The sequence below is a fragment of the Elaeis guineensis genome, chromosome 5 (assembly GCF_000442705.2).
Source record: "Elaeis guineensis isolate ETL-2024a chromosome 5, EG11, whole genome shotgun sequence".
NCBI lineage: Eukaryota > Viridiplantae > Streptophyta > Magnoliopsida > Arecales > Arecaceae > Elaeis > Elaeis guineensis.
The window spans coordinates 1030205-1050614 of record NC_025997.2 but is presented as its reverse complement, the minus strand read 5'-3'; the positions used below and the strand labels follow the sequence as shown (position 1 = coordinate 1050614).

Below are 20410 nucleotides of genomic sequence, written 5' to 3'. Positions count from 1 at the left end.
GACTGCAGATCATGTTCGAGATCTCGAAGAAGCTTTTCGCACTCTACGACAACATCGAATAAAGCTGAATCTGACTAAGTACGCTTTCGGAGTGACCTTGGAGAAGTTTCTCGAGTTCCTCGTTTCTCAGCGTAGAATCGAGGCTAACCCTGAAAAAATAAAGGCAATCATCGACTTGCGGCATCCGAACACCAAGAAGGAGGTCCAGTAGTTGAATGGGAAAGTCGTCGCTCTCAGCTGATTTATCTCTTGGTCGGCCGAAAGATGCCTCCCGTTCTTCAAGACCCTGAGGCAGGCGAAGGGCTTCTCTTGGTCGGATGAGTGCCGACGGGCCTTCGAGGATCTGAAGAGGTACCTTACTTCTCCGTCGTTGCTTTTGAAGCCAGGAGTCGGGGAGACACTGTATCTCTATTTAGCCACTTCCCCCGAGGCGGTTAGTTCGGTGCTCGTCCGAGAGAACGAGAGCTGAATTCATCAACCTATATACTATACCAGCAAAGTGCTCCGCGATGCTGAAGCTCGATACTCGGAGACAGAAAAGATGATTTTCGTCCTGACCATCTCCGCACAATGACTCCGCCCATACTTCCAAGCGCATGCCATTGTGGTCCTCACCAACTAGCCCCTGAGGGCGATATTGCGTCGGCCCGACACATCGGGATGACTGGCGAAGTGGGCGATGAAGCTTAGCGAGTTAGACATACAGTACCGACCGCGATCTGCCTTAAAGGCCCAGGTCCTGGCCGACTTCATCACAGAGTGCCCGACGACCGACCAAGGATCGAAAGGCGAGAACCCGAGAGGAGCTGCGGTCTCCGAGCCTGATCCGGTGTCCACCTGGGTACTGCACATCGATGGAGCTTCAAACGCTCAGGGGAGCAGGGCCGGGTTCCTGCTCACCAACTCGGAGGGGGTAGTCACTGAGTACGCCCTCCGATTCGACTTCAAAGCCTCCAATAATCAAGCCGAGTATGAAGCGCTCCTCGCCGGCTTGAGGATGGCGAAGGAACTTGGGATCGACAGCCTCCGGGTATTCTCCGATTCTCAGCTAATCGTGGGGCAGGTCAAAAGCGAATTCGAGGTGCGAGATCCAGCTATGGCAAAATATCTTCAGAAAGTGAAGGATCTTGTGGCGCGCCTCGGATATTTTGAGATCTCCCATATCCCCAAGTCGGAGAACGCCTGGGCCGACGCGCTCTCCAGGCTGGCGACTTTAGCTTATGATGCTTTGGGCCGAACGTTCGTAGAGAATCTCGAGCAGCCGAGCATCGACAAGACTGAGGAGGTGCTACAGCTGGCGGCCGAACCAAGCTGGATGGATCCGATTGTTCGGTACCTGACCGACGGGATTAGCCCCGAAGATCCCGCGGAGGCCAGACGGCTCCGATGGTCGGCCTCCCAATACGTGATAATGGATGGCCGACTCTATAAAAGGTCGTTCTCCCTTCCCTTGCTCAGGTGCTTGGGACCGACCGACACAGACTACGCGCTCAGAGAAGTACACGAAGGGATCTGCGAAAATCACTTGGGGGGCAAATCCTTGGCCTACAAGTCCTGCGACAGGGCTACTACTGGCCCACCATGAGGAAGGATGCAGCTGAGTTGGTTCGGAAGTGTGAACCATGCCAAAAGTATGCCAACGTACAACACCGACCAGCCAGCCAAATCACTCCTATTGTCGCCCTATGGCCCTTCGCCCAGTGGGGGGTCGACATTCTCGGTCTCTTCCCTCCGGCACCTGGCCAAAGGAAGTTTATAGTCGTTGCCATCGACTACTTCACCAAGTGGGTGGAGGCCGAGCCCCTGGCGCAGATTACCGAGCGAAAGATGGAGGACTTCGTCCAGAAGTCCATCATCTTCAGGTTCGGATTGCCGCATACCATTATCACCGACAATGGGTGACAGTTCAACAATCAGGACTTCAGAGACTTCTGCACGAGATTTCACATCACGCACCGACTGACTTAGGTCGGGCACCCACAGTCCAACAGTGAAGTCGAGGTGACCAACCGGACCATACTACACGGGCTCAAAACCCGACTGAATGAAGCCAAAGGCCTCTGGGTCGAGGAGTTGAACTCCGTCCTGTGGGCTTACCGGACAACCCCCTGTGTTCCGACCGGGGAGTCACCTTTCGGTTTGGCCTATGGGACGGAGGTAATGATACCGCTCGAGATCGGGCTACCATCAACTAGGGTCGAGCAGTATCAAGAGCCGAGCAACTCTAAGTGCCGGAGAGCCGACCTAGACCTCCTCCCCGAGCTTCGGAGCGAGGCTCAACTTCGCATGGCTTCTTACCGACAGAAAGTAGCCCGATATTACAATGCCAAGGTCAAGCCAAAGTTTTTCAGGCCTGGGGACCTAGTCCTAAGAAAGGCAGGAGTCTCGAAGCCTCTCGACCAAGGGAAGTTAGCTCCGAACTGGAAAGGACCCTACATGGTAGCAGACACCTACGGGCCAAGAGCTTATCGGCTGGAAACTCTGGAAGGGAACCTCATTCCCTGGACCTGGAATACTGACAACCTAAAGTTGTATCACCAATGATCTTTGTACCTGTTCACTCGGAATACAAATTCAGTTTTAAATTTCAGAGTCTGCAATCTCGACTTTTCGACTCGGACTCAGCGCACCATTGGGAACCGACGGCCCGGTTGCCGACGACGCATCGGATGCTTACAAGGGCCGAAATATCTATGACAACGGGAGTTACACTCCTTCTACGATCGAACTTTCGGGCCAAACGATCGGCTAACACGCCGACTCAGCCCCGACCAAGAAAGGCAAAATGCCGGCGCGACCGTTGTCGCGTTCGCGACTTACCGACCGAGCTACGGTCGGTCGAAAAATATTCGGCTTACCACCGTCTATCACACGATGCGACCGCTGTCGCGATCATGACTCACCGACCGAGCTATGACCGGTTGAAAGATATTCGGCTTACCACCGTCTATCACACGGTGCGACGTAAGTACCCGACGTATGGGTATCGGGATCCGACTTATCATCGCTTCTCCGACTAAACGTGCTGGACGCCATTCGACTGAACGCGTCGAAAGATATTTGACTGCCGAACCCCATGAAATGATCCGACCATCGAGTCTTGCCCGACGGTCGGTCGGCTTTTGACGTGATGAACACGCCCGACTCACAACCGGGTGACGGACGTCCGACTTAAGCCCTCGACCGTCGGGGGGCTGATCCAAAGTCGGGATTTGCTCTGCCTTCGTGGCGGCACGCATTACCGAATGTTCTAACTAATCTATCGGGCTAGCGACTTATGTGTTCAAAAGCATTCCACGACACATGAAAGAAGAGAGACATACAAAGGAGAAAAGTTCAAGTCCAAAAGACTTTGACTTTGATTTCATTGAAGTTCGGGTCAAGTTTACAAAACTGGACCGAAGCCCGAATACAAGTATGACAAGCAGAAGTAAAGGAAAAATAAAAAATCGACTAGTCCTCAGAGTCGGTCTCTTCCACTGGATGACAGCTGGGGACGGTCGGCGAACCCACTCGGGCTTCGGGAGTCAGAGCTGCTCGACCTTCGGTGGGCTGCTCCGCCTCTGCTTCAGCTTTCGCTGTGGTGGTGCGGCCTCCCGACGACGGGTCGGCCATCTCCTCCACTGCTGGGGCCTCCGACTCTGGCGGAACGATGCTGTCAAGGTCAAGCTCTGGGTACAAGCTTCGGACGGCTTCCCGAGCATCTTTGTACCCCACTTGGTATGAGAGGAAGCCGCTCGCCAGAAGTTCCTCCCGGTACTCTTTCGAGTCACGGAAGTCTTCTATAGCCCGACCCATAGCTTCCCTCGCCGACTCCGCTTCCGCCCTCGCGACGTCTGCGTCGGCCTGGGCGATGGACAGACTTTCTTCAGCCTTAGCGAGGTTCCCGAGACTTACTCGGAGCTACTCGCGTTCGGCCCTGAGCTCCTTATCGAAGCTGTCCCTCTCGTGATGCAGTCGACGGACGGTTCGGGACTTCTTCTTGGCGTCGTCCCTGGTCGACTGCAGCTCAGACTCCGAAGTCATCAAGGCGCCCGTGAGTCGGGAGACCTCCTCTGTGAGTCGGGAGACCTCCCCCTCAAGCCGGCCCTCTCGGTCGACCGACTGCTGCAGCTGGTCGACCAGAATGACCCTGTCGGCTTCAGCGGCCGCGACCTTGTCTCTCCAAGCCACGCGCAGATCACCGAATTTTCGATATCCGGCCTCTAGCTCGGATATGTTGTAAATCAGCTGCACAAAATAAGACCGACCGTCGGAAGACCGAACTCACAGAAACAATAATGAAAACAAAGAAGAGAGAGACTCACCCGGATCATCATCGGGTAGAATGAAGATAGCATATCGGAGATCTGCTGATTCTTCATGGCCTCAATGTCGGCCAGGAGAAGGAGTGCCTGGCACAGCTTTCTGGCCAAGTCATGGTTGGCTAGGCCCGGCGCACCTTCGGGAAGTGGGAAGTTGGTCGACCCCCCACCACCGGCCGACCTTCCTTCGTCGTCGGACGCCATCGGGGCCTTCCCTCGATCGGACATCCAAGCCTTGATGTCGGAGAAGGATGGGATACTTGAGCCCGACCGGGTATCCCCCGAAGGTGCGGCAGCAACGGACGCGGGTTGCTCGGACTCGCGCGCCTCCTCCTGAACGTCCTCCACCGGCTGAACATCCGGCACGTTCTCGACCGATTCCTCGGCCGCCCTTCTCTCGGGCGAGGCTGCGCCCTCGCTCGACGGTCCCTTGGACGGGACTTCGACGAGCATCGTCGGTGCCGACAGTGCGATGACGGGCTCTGCCTCCGACCCAGTCGGCTCGCTCGACAGAGCTACTTGGGGCCTCTTGGGAGGCCGCGACGGCCCGGCCCCTTGTGCCGGCCTCTTCCGGACGGCGTACTGCCGTACGTCGGCTGCCGTCAGTCTCGCCCTTGGTGGCATATCTGCAAACGACGACAGATGGTCAGCACCATAAAGGAAAGGAAAGAAGAAAGGAGAAGGAAGGCGAAAAACGGACCTAAGCGAGGTACCGGGCTGAGACCGGCATCGTACAGGGCCTGCTCGGTGATGAGCTCCCTCTGCTTCAGCATCGAAATATCTTTCAGACGGTGGAAGTCTTCCCGATCCTCGGCTTCCACCCGACTGTTCTCGTTCGGTTGGGTTCGGGGGTCCCCCCAACGGGCGGAGAACCCCCAAGGAATAGAATAAGATACAAAAAAGAACTGGTTCTTCCATCCATGAATGGACGATGGAAGACCGGTGATAAAAGAAAGCCCCTTCCGAGGATTAAAGTACCACCACCCTCGGGCTTTAGGATGGGGTCGGAGGATGAAGAAGGCTCGAAAGAGGGAAATCTGAGGGTCAGTCGGCAAAAGATGATACAACAGAGCAAAACTGACTATTAGCCGAACCGAGTTCGGTGCGAGTTACGCCGGGCATAGCCCGTAATAGTCGAATACGTTCCAGACGAACTCCGGGATCGGGAAGCGAAGATTGGCCCTGAGGTCCTCAACATAGAAAGCCACCTAGCCCTCAGGCGGGCTATTGACCCGACCATTGGCACCAGGGGCGAACAGCCGAAATTGCTCCAGGATGCAATATTGCTCCCGGAGCCGATCGACGTTCGGCCCCGAAAGTGAAGAGGCCTCCATCTCCGGGGTCGATCGAGGGTCGTCGGTCGGATCTCCCGACCGACCTCCTCTTAGAGATGTTCTAGCCATAAACCAGAACAGAAGATAAGAAGAGCAAGGAGGAGTAGAAAGTGTACTGTGAGAAGGCAAGGGGGAAGATGATGAAGACGATGAAGGCCCTCAGAAGAAAAAACTCCTAAGAAGAAGGAAAACGGAGATGAGTACCTGGAACAGGGGACTACGCGGGCAGAGTCTCGACGGTAAAATGGGGGGGGGGGTAGAAACCTGGATGCAGGCGACCATGTATATATAGTACCCCCCGACGGTCGAGATGGAGGCACAACCAACGAGGGATTCCCAGATCGCGCCGCGTGGCATCATCCGGGCCGTCTGTCGGCCCGACGGTTCGACGCACCCATCCTCAGATCGAGCCACGTCACCTTCATTCACCTGAATAGACCCGGCCCAATAGCCACCTGCCACGTGGCGAAGAGGCCGTGACGTTTCGTATCCCCGAAGGGGCGACGGGAACGACGGTTTCCATTCCCAAAGAGATGGGGCATCTGACACCGACAGGACATCTGACACCGACAGGACATCTGACATCGGCGAATCGCCTGGCATTCATGAGGCGCACGGCACCATATCAGCCCACTGTACGGTCGTCAGAACCAGAACTTAATACGGTGAGAATCCACTCCTTTCGCTCGACGCTGCCGCCCAAACAAAGACATTGGCCAGTGCACTATCCGACTCAGGAGTGGAGGGGGCAACTGTTGGGGAATGCCGACCGACCCCACTCACGCCGACTCATCGTCAGGCTTACATGACCGGTGCTCGACTCTGCCGACCGACCGACGGCTGCCGTTATCGACCGACCGAGGATACGTCGATCGGGCGGACCTTCTTCTCTCTCTTGATCGGTTGTACTATGGAGTCTGACACCCGACTCTGGCAACATGCCCGACTGACTGTCGGAGGGGCTCGAGTTGCCACCCGACGTCCCTCAACCAGTCGCCGACCTATAGTCGGTCGGCTCCCTCAGATGCCGTACGGCTGTCGGAAACTGTCAGTCCTGACAACGACATGCAGCATTGTCGCCTAGGGGCATTATCCCACCTATGGCATGGGTCAACCCTAGCGATTTGATAGCCCCACGGTGATTTGACACCCTCACGGCGACTCTGACAGTCCTCAGTGAGTTGACAATTCTTCAATTGTCTGCGCCATTAATGACGGCGCTATACCATGCTCTACTATATATATCGGGGAAGGCAACAGTGCTAGAGGTCCATTCGAAATCCCAGAACCCCTCCTCTCTAGCTCTCGCTCTCTCTCGTTGAGCTCCTTGTTTTTTTTCACTGTTGCTTAGTCTCCTCTCTGACTTGACCGTCGGAAGATCTCCGTCGGAGCCACCTCCGGTCAGTGCGGACTTTCTTTTACAGACGCTCGTTACCGGCGATCAGACGACGAGGGGATTGGCCGCAACAACAATAAATGAAATTATCTCTACTTCATGCACGGTAAAGCTCAACATGTGCATGATGCTGCTTGCATGGAACAGCTTGGTGCTTGTGTCCACCACATCAAAAATTGATGATGAAATGACACGCTAAGTTTACTATTAAGCCAAGTAATTTCCATGAAGAGCACTACAATTGATCCCCGGTTATATTGGCCAGCTAGTTACAATTTTTATGATGGGGCAACCGGGGATTGGTGTGGTACATGGATATTAGACGATATCAGTTAATTAGTCTAACATGCTCCTTAGTTAAGCATTTTCCATACAGAAATGATGAATTTTATTAATCTTACTCTATCAACACGATAAATATTGTTAGAACAAGCACACGAGATTTATGAATGGGGTATGCTGACGAAAGGCCCTCAAAATACATACCCATCCTGCGTGACGACAACATCTTTTGTCGGCTGCACTTCTATGGTCCCCTTGTCGATCGTGTCTTTGTTCACAATTATTGAAGCGTGAAAGTAGAGGCTATGTCCTGCAGCTTTGTCATTAACTCGAAGGAAGAGCGGCGGTTCCTTCTCTGGATTTAGAAGGCCTACTTTCGTAAATTATTCAAGACCAAGAACATGCTATTATGCCCCCGTCTGCTCCAGATTAATCGATGAGTCCATAATCAGATGTCGACTGCTAAACTGCTGAGAGATGCTATTTATCTTCCAACGATTTTTTCTTAAAAAGGAACGTCACAAGTCTTAAAAGTTATCCTCACAGCACACCCCAAGCTTGCAACGGTGGTGAACCTAAACCGCAACTCTTGATGATAGGCTACCACACTACAATAAAAATATATATATATATATATATATGAGCAGTTAAAATCATGATAAAAAATATTTAAAAATATCAATAAAATGTATAATAATGGTTGGTAAATCACAACAATAAATGGTATCGCTAAAAATTATTATCATGATTTTGATGACTATTGGTATAAACAATTCTGTGATAATGATCTTGAATTTTTCATCGATATAATTAAAATCAAATATTTTTTATAAATTAATATTATATTTATAATCAAATACTTTAAAAGATTTTTGCTAACACTGGGTCCAAAATTATCGAAATCACAATGATAACATGAGCTTTTAGTATGAAATTATAGTTTATTATATTTACTTAAAATATATTCATATTATAAAATATACTTATTCCAAATATATTATAATTTTTAAATTATAATAATTAATTATTTTTCAAAAAACTATATCTCTTCATAAAAGAAAATCAGAAAATGAATCATCTCATTTTATACTTTATAATATTTAAAGCCTTTTCGGTTAAAATATCTAGAAATATCAATAATATCAATTTATTTTTATAATTACATATTTTAAAAGTAGATAATTCATGATTTTTTTATTCTTGATTCATATGACTTATTCATTAAATATATCGGATAAAATCAAGTTGAAAATAACATGTTTAACAAAACAAAGACTTTTAGATAAAAATATAATATATAATCAATTTCATTAAATTTACTTCCCTTTGATAACTAATAAATAATAAAGATAATTTTAAGAAAATAGGTAAAAGATATTATAAACCTCTTTATATTAATATATTATTCATAATATATTTTTATTTAAATACTAATCAATAGCATATATAAAACTATCATGAAATAGATTAAAAATCCTAAGTTAAGTCCAACTTACATTTCTTTAACTATTTACCTAATTTGACCAATCATACGACCTATTTAATAAAAAAATCTGGCCAAATAAAATTAAAACTAGCCTAATAATTAGCTCATTAAAATCAATTAAGTAGAAATATAATATATAGCGATATATACATGTAGTTGAAACCTTATTACTTTTAAAATTTATTCAATATATGCAATATTTTTTCTAAAAATTCAAATGCATTTTTCAAAATATCCTAATTAGTTTGTAAGGATTAGGACTCATAAAATATGATCCAACCTGCCAATTCGATCAGTGTTTGACCTGCCATAAACAAGTTTAGATTTAAACTAAATGGATTTGGATCATAAATGTGTTGATCCGTTTAATCCGTTTAATAATTAGATCGGATTTAAATTTTAAATATCTAATCCGTTTAATCTATTTAAATCATTTAATATTCAGATCGAATTGAGTCAGATAATCCATTTAACCTGTTTAACATATTTAACCTATTTCTGACCCATTTAACCCGACCTGTTTAACTCATTTAAGATCCGTTTAACCTATTTAAAATATGTTTAATATATTTCTGACCTATTTATTCTGACCGTTTAATCTGTTTAACCTATTTAATACGTTTAACTTAATTTGATCTATTTAATAAATAGATTAAATGGATCGGATCGGATTACTTGTTTAATAAACAGGTCGGGTTTAGATTTGAATTTTTGATCCGTTTAATAAATAGATCAGATTTGGATTGACGATTTTCTGATCCGACCCACGTTGATCCGATCCATTTATGATCCGATCCGACCCGATTACCACCCCTAGTAAGGATACTAATTTATCATAAAAATATGCTAAAAATAAAAAAAAATTAGTTATATAATGATCTGTAGGTGATAGAACTATATATATTACTATTTAAGTTCTATTAACTAGAAAATATTATTATACCATCGTGACATAAAAGATTTTAGCAATTTCTATAAATAATCGTCACAATATTCTAGATATTTTTTGATAATTTTAAAAAATATTATTATATAATATAATTTATTATATCATAATTTTTATCAATACTCTTCGCTAATTGTTATACATTATATATTTTTATAATATGTTTAAAATTATTAGTAAAAAAATATTTATAATTTTTTTTTTTGAATGGTAGTAAAATTGTGTTGGTATAGGCTATTATTTTTGCTGTAGAGCAAAGCTAGTGGGTGGACGGTCTTAATCAGCTAAACAGTAAGCAAATGTAATGTTCGAGAGCACAATACGGAATCGTATTATTTTCTGTAGTCTTCTTTCGTCAACTAGCGGCGATCATTTCTTACCAAAAAAAAAAAAGGAAAAAATAGCGGTGACCGTTGGATTCCCGGACCAGGCACTTGCCCCATCAGGAGGACAGGAGAAGAATCGCATGACACGAGGTAGATGCTGCGGCTGCCACAACACCCGATCTCGAACGTGCCGGCCTCTTTAACGTGTCCGCATCTCCCACCGCTGGTGTGGGCTCCGCCGAGAGCGCCGGCTGCAAACCGAAAACGGTGGGCTAGCGCGCGCTCACGCTCTCTATCTAACGCTTTTATACCAAATCCACGGTGTGTGAGTTGCGGTGCCAAATTAAGTTTCTGGCTGTCCAAAACGCTCCCATCAAACGGTCATCCCTTGATGCAGGCTTCGTCCAATGACCGCTTATTAGCAGCAGCCTTGCCTCTTTATTTTTCTCTTTTGGCCACATTACGGGCAACTCTTTAGATTAAGGCGAGACGCTATTTCTACGGTGGTGGGGGCGTCGTTACCTCAGCTTCTCCTCCACTTCATGGTTCAGCGTCTCATTTCGATGCCTCCCTCCTATTTATATACTCCAGGAGGAGCCGAATCGAGGTCGCCACTTTAAGCCCAAAGAGGTCCACTCTTATTTTTTGACTCCGGACGTTCTGAAGAAAGTACAGGGATTCCGACGATGGCAGCAGCGGCCTCCGCTTCCACCGGCCTCATCCTGCCGTCCTTGCACGTGCTGCTGCTGCTGACAAGCGTGAGCCTCACGCGTGCACAGCTGCCCGGCACGTGGGAGGTGCTGGTCGAGGATGCGGGCATCGCCTCCATGCACACGGCTGTCACCCGGTTCGGCACGGTCGTCCTCCTGGACCGGACCGACATCGGGCCTTCCCGGCTCCCCCTCCCCAAGGGCCACTGCCGCCGCGACCCCACCGACCGCGCCCTCCCCGTCGGCGACTGCACCGCCCACTCCGCCCTCCTCGACCCCGCCACTCGCCGGCTCCGACCCCTCTCCATCCTCACCGACACCTGGTGTTCCTCCGGCCAGTTTCTCCCCGACGGCACCCTCCTCCAGAGTGGCGGCGACCTCGACGGCTTCCGCAAGCTCCGCACCATCTCTCCCTGCTCCCTCGACGACCGGAGCCCCTGCGACTGGCTCGAGCTCCCCTCCCCCCTCCTCGCCGCTGGCCGCTGGTACGCCACCAACCAGATCCTCCCCGATGGTTCCGTCGTCGTCGTCGGCGGCCGCGCCGCCCCCTCCGTCGAGTTTTATCCGCCGGATCGTCCCCTCCGCCCCTTCCCCTTCCTCGCCGCAGCCTCGGACCCCCAGATGGACAACCTTTACCCCTTCGTCCACCTCCTTCCCGATGGCCACCTCTTTGTCTTCGCGAACGCCCGCTCCGTCCTCTACGACCCGGACTCCGGCGACGTTCTCCTCGAGTACCCCGTCCTCGACGGTGGGCCCCGCAACTATCCCTCCGCCGGCTCCTCCGCCATGCTCCCCCTAGACCCAGCGGACGGCTACGCCAGGGCCGAGGTCGTGGTCTGCGGCGGAGCCCAGTACGGGGCCTTTCTCCACCGGGATGTCGACATGCCCGCCGGGGTTACGTGCGGCCGGCTCGTGGCAACCGACACGGACCCGGCATGGGCCATGGAGGAGATGCCGTTCCCGAGGATCATGGGCGATATGGTGATGCTGCCCACGGGGGAGGTCCTCATCATCAACGGCGCGCAAGCCGGCTCTCAGGGCTTCGAGTTGGCCTCCAGACCGTGCCTGAACCCGGTCCTTTATCGGCCCAACGAACCGGACGGCTTAAGGTTCATGACGCTGACCCCGACCGAGATCTCTCGGATGTACCACTCCACGGCCAACCTCCTGCCGGACGGGCGGGTCCTGGTGGCGGGAAGCAACCCCCACTACTTCTACCGCTTCGAAGGCGAATTCCCGACGGAGCTCCGGGTGGAGGCGTTCTCGCCGGAGTATCTGTCGCCGGATAAGGCCAGCCTCCGGCCGGGGATCGAGGCGGCGCCGGACAAGGTGGGTTACGGGGAGGGGTTCGAGTTGGAGATAGAGGTGGCGCTGCCGGTAGTGGGGGTGGTGGAGGCGAACCTCCTAAGCGCGCCCTTCGCAACCCACTCGTTCTCGCAGGGGCAGAGGATGGTGAGGCTGTCCGTTTCGCCGCCGGTGGACGTGGCAAGTGGTGGGGGAGATGGGGCACCGTATCGGTACCGCATTGTTTGCACGGCACCGCCGAACGGGAGGGTGGCGCCACCGGGGTATTACATGGCGTTCGCAGTTAACCAGGGCGTGCCGAGTGCGGCCCGGTGGGTCCAGCTGGCGCTCTAAATCAAGGAGCTCAAGCAGCAAGAAGCTGAAAAAGAAGACAAAGCAACCGCTCTCGTTTCATTATTGCGGATAATAATAAAATTTGATTATTTTTAAGCAAGTTTTCAAATCCCCGGGGCCCTGCAAAGCTTTCCAGAAGAAGTGTTGGAGTACCATAAAAGATTCCTGAGTCAAGTAACCAATTATTTTATTGAATTAACACTGTGTTCGGAGCATGTGATAGGATGGAGGGAATCGATTCATTCTGAAGCTGTGAGCTTAATAGAGCAGAGAAAAGGTTAAAGGAGGCATAGTGTCGTCTTTATAAAGGTGCAATATTTTCATCGGGGAATCAATGATGGAGGGTAATGCTGTCGATAGATGGTTGGTGACCAGTCAAGTGGAGAAAAGCAAGGGAGGTTTGGTCACCCTAAGAAGCGTTCGTTAATATAGTTATATATGATTTTCACATGCACTGCCTTCGCGTGCATTAGAATAATGGGGGGATGGATCAGCCCAGCCCTTTTCAGCTGGCTACCAATGCCATCAATTGTTGGCCTCTAAAGGTTCTCAATATCGGACTTTTCTTTATGGAATCACCTTTGTGGCTCAGCAATGATGGATTAGTGGAGGCAAAGACAGCAGGGGGCGTTCCCTGGCCCCCCCGACTCATAAAATGGAGGACCAACCTCGAATTAATTGTCCGCCAAGCAATGATCACATCAGCACTAGAGCTATAAATCTATATGTTATTTTGTGGCCCATTTCATTGCCGAATACAGTTCCTAAGTGGAGTTCTGTAAAAAGCACTTCTCAAGAGCAGCACAAGATGAGTGCTGCTTTTGGGCGGGCGCTACATTAATCTTGTTTTAGCATTTGTCGCATCATCCCCAACATTTACCGTATCAGAGTAAATATTTTTTTCATGTACCAAAAAAAAGAAGACCGAGATTAACTTCACTATGGATGAGGGTGCCAACGGAAAGACCCAGATACTGTGAGCACCAGTTAATTAAACCTTCTGGCTCAAAATTTATGTGATGCTGACACAAGCTGACTTCTTAGATTTGGCGATGATGCATTTTATTCTTCTTAATGATACAACAAAGCATAGCTAATGGCATTCTTCATATAGAAACATACTATTGCACAACCACGGGTATATATATCTATCCAACTAGCTAGCTGGATCATGGTGTTCTAACGTATATAGGCATATCAAGAGGTCCTAGCTAGATTCTATGTCTTGTTCAGTGAAATTGGCAATCCCCACCTTTCTCTGCACATTTTTGTACGAGTACCTGCTGGCTTGGTACACGTACCCACAGAGGTTTACTGCATTTATAGCAGCAAGCAACCAGTAGAAAAGGTCCAAGCGACTCTTGTTCAGGTCCTTGGAGAACCAGCCTGCCCTCCCTCCCTCCCCGGTCAAATGGTCGACAACAGTAATCAAGAGGCTGCTCAAAAAGTTGGCTGTCCCTAGCACACTCAAGTAGAAGGCCAGCCCCAGGCTCCTCATGCTATCAGGCACTTGACCGTAGAAATATTCTTGCAAGCCCACAACAGTGAACCCATCAGCAAAGCCCAAGATTATGAATTGAGGAGCCAGCCAAAATACGCTCATGGAGACCACACTTGTTTGCTCTGCCTCGGCCACCCTCAGCCTCTTCCTTTCCACAATGGCCGCGGCAGCCATGGCCACGATGGAGAACCCCATGCCGATTCCGATCCTTCTGAGTATGCTTATGCCCCTCTCATTCCCAGTGGCTCGTCTTAAGAAGGGTACCAGAATCTTGTCATAACAGCTTACAGTGATGATCATGCTGATGGCGGCAAGGGAGTAGACAGAGGCTGGAGGGATGTCGAAGCCACCGGCTAGTTTTCGGTCCATGATGCTAGCTTGTTTGATGAAGAAAGTAGAGGTTTGAGCGATGCTGATGCCAAATGGCAGGGAGGCTAACCATATGGGAACCATGGCCAGGATTAGTTTGGTCTCCTCCACTTGAGTCACTGTGGCTAGCCTCCATGTGTTTAGTTTCTCAGCTTCGAAGGCGGCCTCATCATCTCTGTGCTCGATAATGGCGGCTTTGTCAAGAAACCTGAGATTTTATTAATGTAATCAGGAGGAATTGATCCGAGAACGTGAAAAGCCAAGTGGATTAATGACTGATATTAGATTTTTTTCTACTTTTGTATAGATTACAAAGGAACACCAGGTCACCGGTCCAAAACCCATGTGTGTGAACTCTAGTCATGGTGAACATTGATGGACTATGTTGCAAAGGCACATCATCGGGTAAGTTAAAGAATTCACAACTTTGCAACTCTCCACGAGGTCTCCTTAGATATGTTTTTAAGTAACAACCTCATGGCGGCAAATTGGGCCTAGGGGACGTTATGATGGAAGTGTTACGAGGCCCACAAATGGGCCGCTCTTATCCCGGGTTTGCTTAGAACCAATCTAAATTGGTTCTAAGTACGGCAAATTGGTAGGGGGCATTTAGATGGAGGTGATGAGGTCATTGGATTTGATTACATTATGATAATCTTACGTAACAATGATCTCAAATCACCTCCATTTCTCAAGTCACTGTCCGATCTAGTGATGAGATTTCTATTCTTGAGGTTAGAAATTCAAGATCACCTTATAATAGTGATCTTGGACTAAAATTTGAAGACAATAATACATCCAATCAAATGAAAAAAGAACTAGCACATCAATATATTGTTAATATATTATATCAATACTATATGTAAAAAATTATAGTATATTGATATTATATATCATATTTATGATAGATATTATATTATAATATATTATTATCATGGTATTATTCATTGATGTTTTTTTTTTTGAATGACAGGGAGGCCGAATTAGCCGACCAGCTTTTATTGAAGATTAGAAAAAAAATACAAAAGAGAAGAAATGAGATTTGAAAAAGTTATAATACAATTAGTATATAGAACAACATAGATAAAAAGTGAAAATAAAAATATATTAGCCTTCATGAAGATCTCTAGGGATATTTTTAACCTTCTCCTAAATTCTTTCGAAATTTGAAAGAAGATCTTGGTCATATAACGTAGACCAGTCATTGAAAACGTAAAGTCTTTTTGATGCTACAGCTGTTACGGATAAATATTATTTCTATTTATTTTATTTTTCTAATCAAAATTAATATTAGTATTAAAAATAATGTCTCATGACTGTAAATAAAAATATTAATTTTATAATGATAATTAATATATCTGAATAGCATTAATAATTTATAGGACTTAAAATAATATTTTCATCGAATATATTAGTAATTAATATATCAATATTTTATTATAATATATTTATATGTTTAATAAATATATTTTTATAGAATATAAGAGGGGTAATTTTAATATTATATGGTCGGTGATTTTGGATTCTCATGGAATGCTACACAGATTACTCGTGAAAATCCGAGAATCTTTAGTCACTGGATGATCATAGCCCATCAAATGCAGTGAACTTAAATTAGTGAGGATTAGAACACCTCAGCTCAGTGATCTTAAATCATCATGATGATTCCATTTGGATCATCAAATACTACCGTAGGTGATATGTTTTGCTCGGCCCTCTTGTCAAGGCCGTCTTGGCGCTTTGGTCGTATGATTTGATGACCCCCTGGCTGATCACGTAAATTAGCACAAGATAAACCCCAGGGCCAGTGACAAAAGTTTTCGGGCCCAAACGCTTGACCCATTTATTGTACAGCCTTCCAAAAACATGTTCCCAACATGCGAGTCGCTTGAGCGAAAAGCCAGAGACAGCTAGGCAACAGTAATAAATCAACTAATTATCGAGAGGGCAAAGGTTGAAAGGAGTTGCATAGTTTAACCATACCTGATTTGATCGGTGTGGCAAAGCAGTCTCTTGTCACTCTTCTGCGACTTGGGAGCCTCGTACAATTGTGCAGCATCGGAAGGGTAAGGAAGGTGTCTTTTGGCCATGGCTGCCACGAGAACCTGTAGCATGGGCGTCAGGGGGCTACCTGTCGGCACCCGGTATCGATAGAATGGCTTCCCCAATAAGAATATCACCAGGCTGATTCCCATAATCGAGGTGAGCACGACGTCAGCCACACCCCAGCTTACCTTATCCTCGATGTATACGATCACGGTGACCCCTAGCAGTACCCCACAGCACAGCCCAAAGTTCCACCAGTTGAAGTACGACATCTTCTTCTTCCTCTCCTCCTCATGGTCATCCTCGAATTGGTCTGCCCCGAAGCTCTCAAGTGAGGGTTTGTGACCCCCTGTGCCAATAGAGATCAAATAAATGGCCACGGAGAAGATAATCTCGTGAACTCGTAATGATCTGTGGCAAGTGCCCGAATCGCAGGGCTTCAGGCTCGGCACCAGTTGACACATGCTCAAGAGGATGAGACCCTGCATGCGACAAGAAGTTCCAATGGATTATATAGACCACATGCTTATTTTATGCTGCGACTTAAAACAAGTCTGAAATATGACTTGTTTTAAGAAGTTCCTGATCAATGTCGTATGTAATATGACTTAAAACAAGTCTGAAATTCCAATTGGCTTTTGGACCTCGGTGGTAGATCGTGCCTAAGTTGAAGTGTTGCCTTTCTCTCTCTTTAAAAATTAGAAAATACGAGAGAGTTTGACTTTTTACCTGGAGGGCCAAAAGGGTCACAAAAAGTGGGTTTCTTTTTTTCTTAAAAAAAGTAAATGGAGACTGATGGGCCGGCGCAGCTGCCCGAATTAAACACCAAATTTTATTCGCATTCAGCAAAAACTCAGGAGGAAAGTAACATAGCAGCGGCACTAGAAACCCATCAGATGATAAGAAACCATCAGATAGTGCTTCAGCCGAACTGAAGAAATTCAGCTGCGTCAAGCGTGCTTCTTTGCTCCCGAGTGCAGTAACTCTGGAGAAGTGAACTTGATTTTTTTTTTAACAGTTAAACAGAGGACAAAACATCCAACAGAATATGGAACAACGTCGCGTTCACGAAGGCCGTGTGAAGAATTTTGGCAGCAGAGGAAAAGCCACAACCATCCTTTTGATGGTGCAATGTGTCATGTGACCGTGCGGTCGTAGGCTTTTCAAATTGGAATGCATGCAAGGCGATGCAAGTTGCCAGGACGGTCAGGCAAATGGGATGGGCGTAAAAGTGGGTGAGGTGCAGGATGCGATCGGCTCTGGCAGACGTGGTGCTGCCCATGTTGTTGTGTACCATCAAGTCAAACTTGTGCAGGCCTATCCTGGCTCGAGATTGGCCTTTGTCCACATCTTTGTTCGCTGACGTTGGACTTACTTTGGATAACATGTTTGGCTATTCACCACGACAGGAAAAGGAATGGTGCATCCTGCGGGGCGAGGTCGCCATTACAATTCTCTTTAATTTCTCGCCGTCTTTTTCACCCTTAACAGTTTTCTTCATGATTTTATCTTTTTGACGATTCTTTCCCTAGCTAGCCCTAAAATCTCAATAAGCGCATTCATCTTATAAACAAATTAATTAAGAAATCGAAGGATATATATATATATATATATATATATATATATATTAATCAAGGAACAAGAAAGAGAGAGCATCATATATGATGGTGTTATGCTAGCTAATTATGCTCACCCCGAGATAGATGAGGGTGGAGCAGAGGACGGTCGAGAACCTCCCCAGGTAGGCGTCGGCGACGAACCCTCCGACGAGCGGCATCATGGTGGTGACCCCCGACCAGTAGTTGACGTTCTTGGCCGCCGTCTTCACGTCCTGATGGAGCACCTTGGTCAGGTATATGATGAGGTTGGTGGCCAGTCCGAAATAGCTCAGCCTCTCGCTGAACTCTATCGCTGCACCATGCAAGGGAAATTAATTAGCATACATACGTGATCGACATATATATACACATATAATTAACAAATGAACTCTTTGACGAGAAACCAATACACAATTCGGCTTCCCAGGTGCTCATGGGCCATAAGTATATACATAATTATACGTACCTATGATGAAGAGGGCTGCTTTCCAAGCTCCAGTTGAGGCCCTGAGAGGAACCCTTCCCTTGTGATCAACGGATGAATCATAGACCCGTTTTTCCTCAACCTGTGCCTCCCCTCTCCCTTTCTTGTCAAACAACCCCGGTGCCATGGGTGAGGTGGGGGTTGCAGCTGCTTCTGCTCTCATAGAAGAGAAGAGGAGGATCGATGGGGAGTTGAAGATGCGAGGGAAGACTACTTCAAGAACTGCTGCACTGGATGAGAGCAAGGGGAGCTCTATGGCGCTCTTTATATAGCATACCATCGAAGTGGGACGCTTTAATTTTTTTTTTTTTTTTATTTTCCTTGTGCAATTATAGCCTTTGCCATCATTTGGGAAATTGGACGAAAACAAATTCTCTCCTATCACTTCAGCGGTCGCCGGCGAGCAAAGGAATCGAATCGAATGGAAAGAGGTCTCGTTGGACCACTTTCAAAAGGCATGCATATGGATTGCTAGCCATCTTCCGTAAAAGCTACCCCACATCCGCATAAAATATAAAGGTATTTCCTATGGGCTGTTAGGTGTGGATATGATTAGCCTTCCAAGATAAATGCACAGGCCTGGAGGCTAAATATTAAACGGTGATCAATAGTTAAATTAATTATAAAACGGCCATCAAATACAGGCCTACTGATTGTTAATATGACAATAATTTGTGCCAACGTATGAGCCAGACTTTTTGAAATTAAGATCTCGGACATTTTAATGGATACATAGTATGTAGACTGGGAGACGTTTCGAGATATTGATATACCTCAGACTAAATTAAAAAAAAACAAAAATAAAAATCCAGATATTTGAAGATCTTCAGGGGTAGATATCAAGATGATCCAAGATCTCGATGTACCTCAATTAAATGAAAATTCGGAGAAAAAAAGAAATCAGATCAAAATATTACAGGATCTTTGCTGGTACTATGGCACCAAGATATAAGATATATGGAAAAGATGAGCCAAGTTACCATTTTAAATATTATATAAATAAGTATCATAAATTGATTTAAATTCGTAAAAATATTAATTAGGAAACGATAAAGTAATATGCCCTATCATATTAGCCGGTATTCTCGCATTTATGTTGGTTTATATACTATATATTTTTCAAGAAAATATTGGCGGATCAGTAAAGGCTGAGATATTAATTATATTATGTTGGCGAATGTCAATTGACCGAGATGAAAATCTTGCGTTCATGGTTTCCATAAGGCCACTGCCCATTTTTCTCCGACAACCCACACCATTGTCATTAGTTGAAAACATGCTCCCTAGCGCTTATGAGGAAAGAATGATGGATAAAAGAAGCAGCGCAATTAATCTCTATCTTCTGGATGCCATTGTTGTGTGTGTAATAAATCAAACAAATTTATTATCAAAGAAAACAAAACCTAAACCTATAACTTCATAATTCATATAGGTAAAAGCCGCATGCCGAAACAATTAATACGAACTACCTCCTGCTCTCTTAAAACATGAGCACCGAATGTATCAGATGATCATAATGTTAAAAAGGTATTTTGTGGTTCAAGGCAGGAGCAATCAGCCGTCACCTGCACAACCTAGTATAATTTTCTTGTTATCCGAAATTCTACTTTGATCAAAAATAAAAATTCAGCATGCTTGAGCTGAGTACTCCATAAAACATCTCCATGGTTTGCCAGATCTGCACCATATTTCTGAATGCTTTGTGTCTTTTTCTCAACTTTTTCAGTTTATCTCTTTCGGGCCATTTTATTAAACATACTGAAATTAATTATTTGGTGCATACAAATGGATGATTAATATCTAAAACCAAGTTCACATATAGTATTTGTTAACAATTTCAGCTATATATGGAAATGGAAGTGATTAGGCCAGCTTCTTTGCCTAGTCATTTCATCAGAAAAACAGAGAGACCATTTCATTTTGAGAGTCAAATAAATAAAAAACAGTTGCGTCTAGAGGTTCTCGGCCATTTGGATTGAAGAGCAATTGC

At 46.5% G+C, this 20410-nt stretch overlaps 2 protein-coding genes across 3 annotated transcripts; one reads left to right on the top strand and one right to left on the bottom strand.

The window, feature by feature from the left end:
• The first annotated feature begins 10495 nt into the window (after positions 1-10495).
• Positions 10496-13330, top strand: LOC105032612 (aldehyde oxidase GLOX). The gene has a single exon (XM_010907097.4). The coding sequence runs from the start codon at positions 10761-10763 to the stop codon at positions 12420-12422; it is 1662 nt and encodes a 553-aa protein (XP_010905399.3). The 5' UTR covers positions 10496-10760; the 3' UTR covers positions 12423-13330.
• Positions 13331-13455: 125 nt separating this feature from the next.
• On the bottom strand, positions 13456-18715 carry LOC105032611 (protein NRT1/ PTR FAMILY 5.6). Of its 2 annotated transcripts, XM_073257082.1 has the most exons (5): positions 18403-18715; positions 18032-18249; positions 16527-16820; positions 16276-16397; positions 13456-14500 (listed from the first exon to the last, which is right to left on the bottom strand). In XM_073257082.1, exons 1-5 carry the CDS (start codon positions 18698-18700, stop codon positions 13630-13632), a joined length of 1803 nt encoding a protein of 600 aa, XP_073113183.1. In that variant the 5' UTR covers positions 18701-18715; the 3' UTR covers positions 13456-13629. The 2 variants fall into 2 exon arrangements, with proteins under 2 accessions (XP_073113183.1, XP_010905398.2); XM_010907096.4 differs by having other exon boundaries at positions 16276-16820.
• Positions 18716-20410: the final 1695 nt, after the last annotated feature.

Bases quoted from the DNA above. Each gene is read 5' to 3' on its own strand.
- LOC105032612 (XM_010907097.4), top strand. From the start codon at position 10,761: ATGGCAGCAGCGGCCTCCGCTTCCACCGGCCTCATCCTGCCGTCCTTG.
- LOC105032611 (XM_010907096.4), bottom strand. From the start codon at position 18,700: ATGGTATGCTATATAAAGAGCGCCATAGAGCTCCCCTTGCTCTCATCC. The intron at 16,821-18,031 runs GTGAGCATAATT...TGTCGCATGCAG, and splicing joins CCACCCTCATCTATCTCGGG to GGTCTCATCCTCTTGAGCAT. The intron at 14,501-16,275 runs GTATGGTTAAAC...ATAAAATCTCAG, and splicing joins TGCCACACCGATCAAATCAG to GTTTCTTGACAAAGCCGCCA.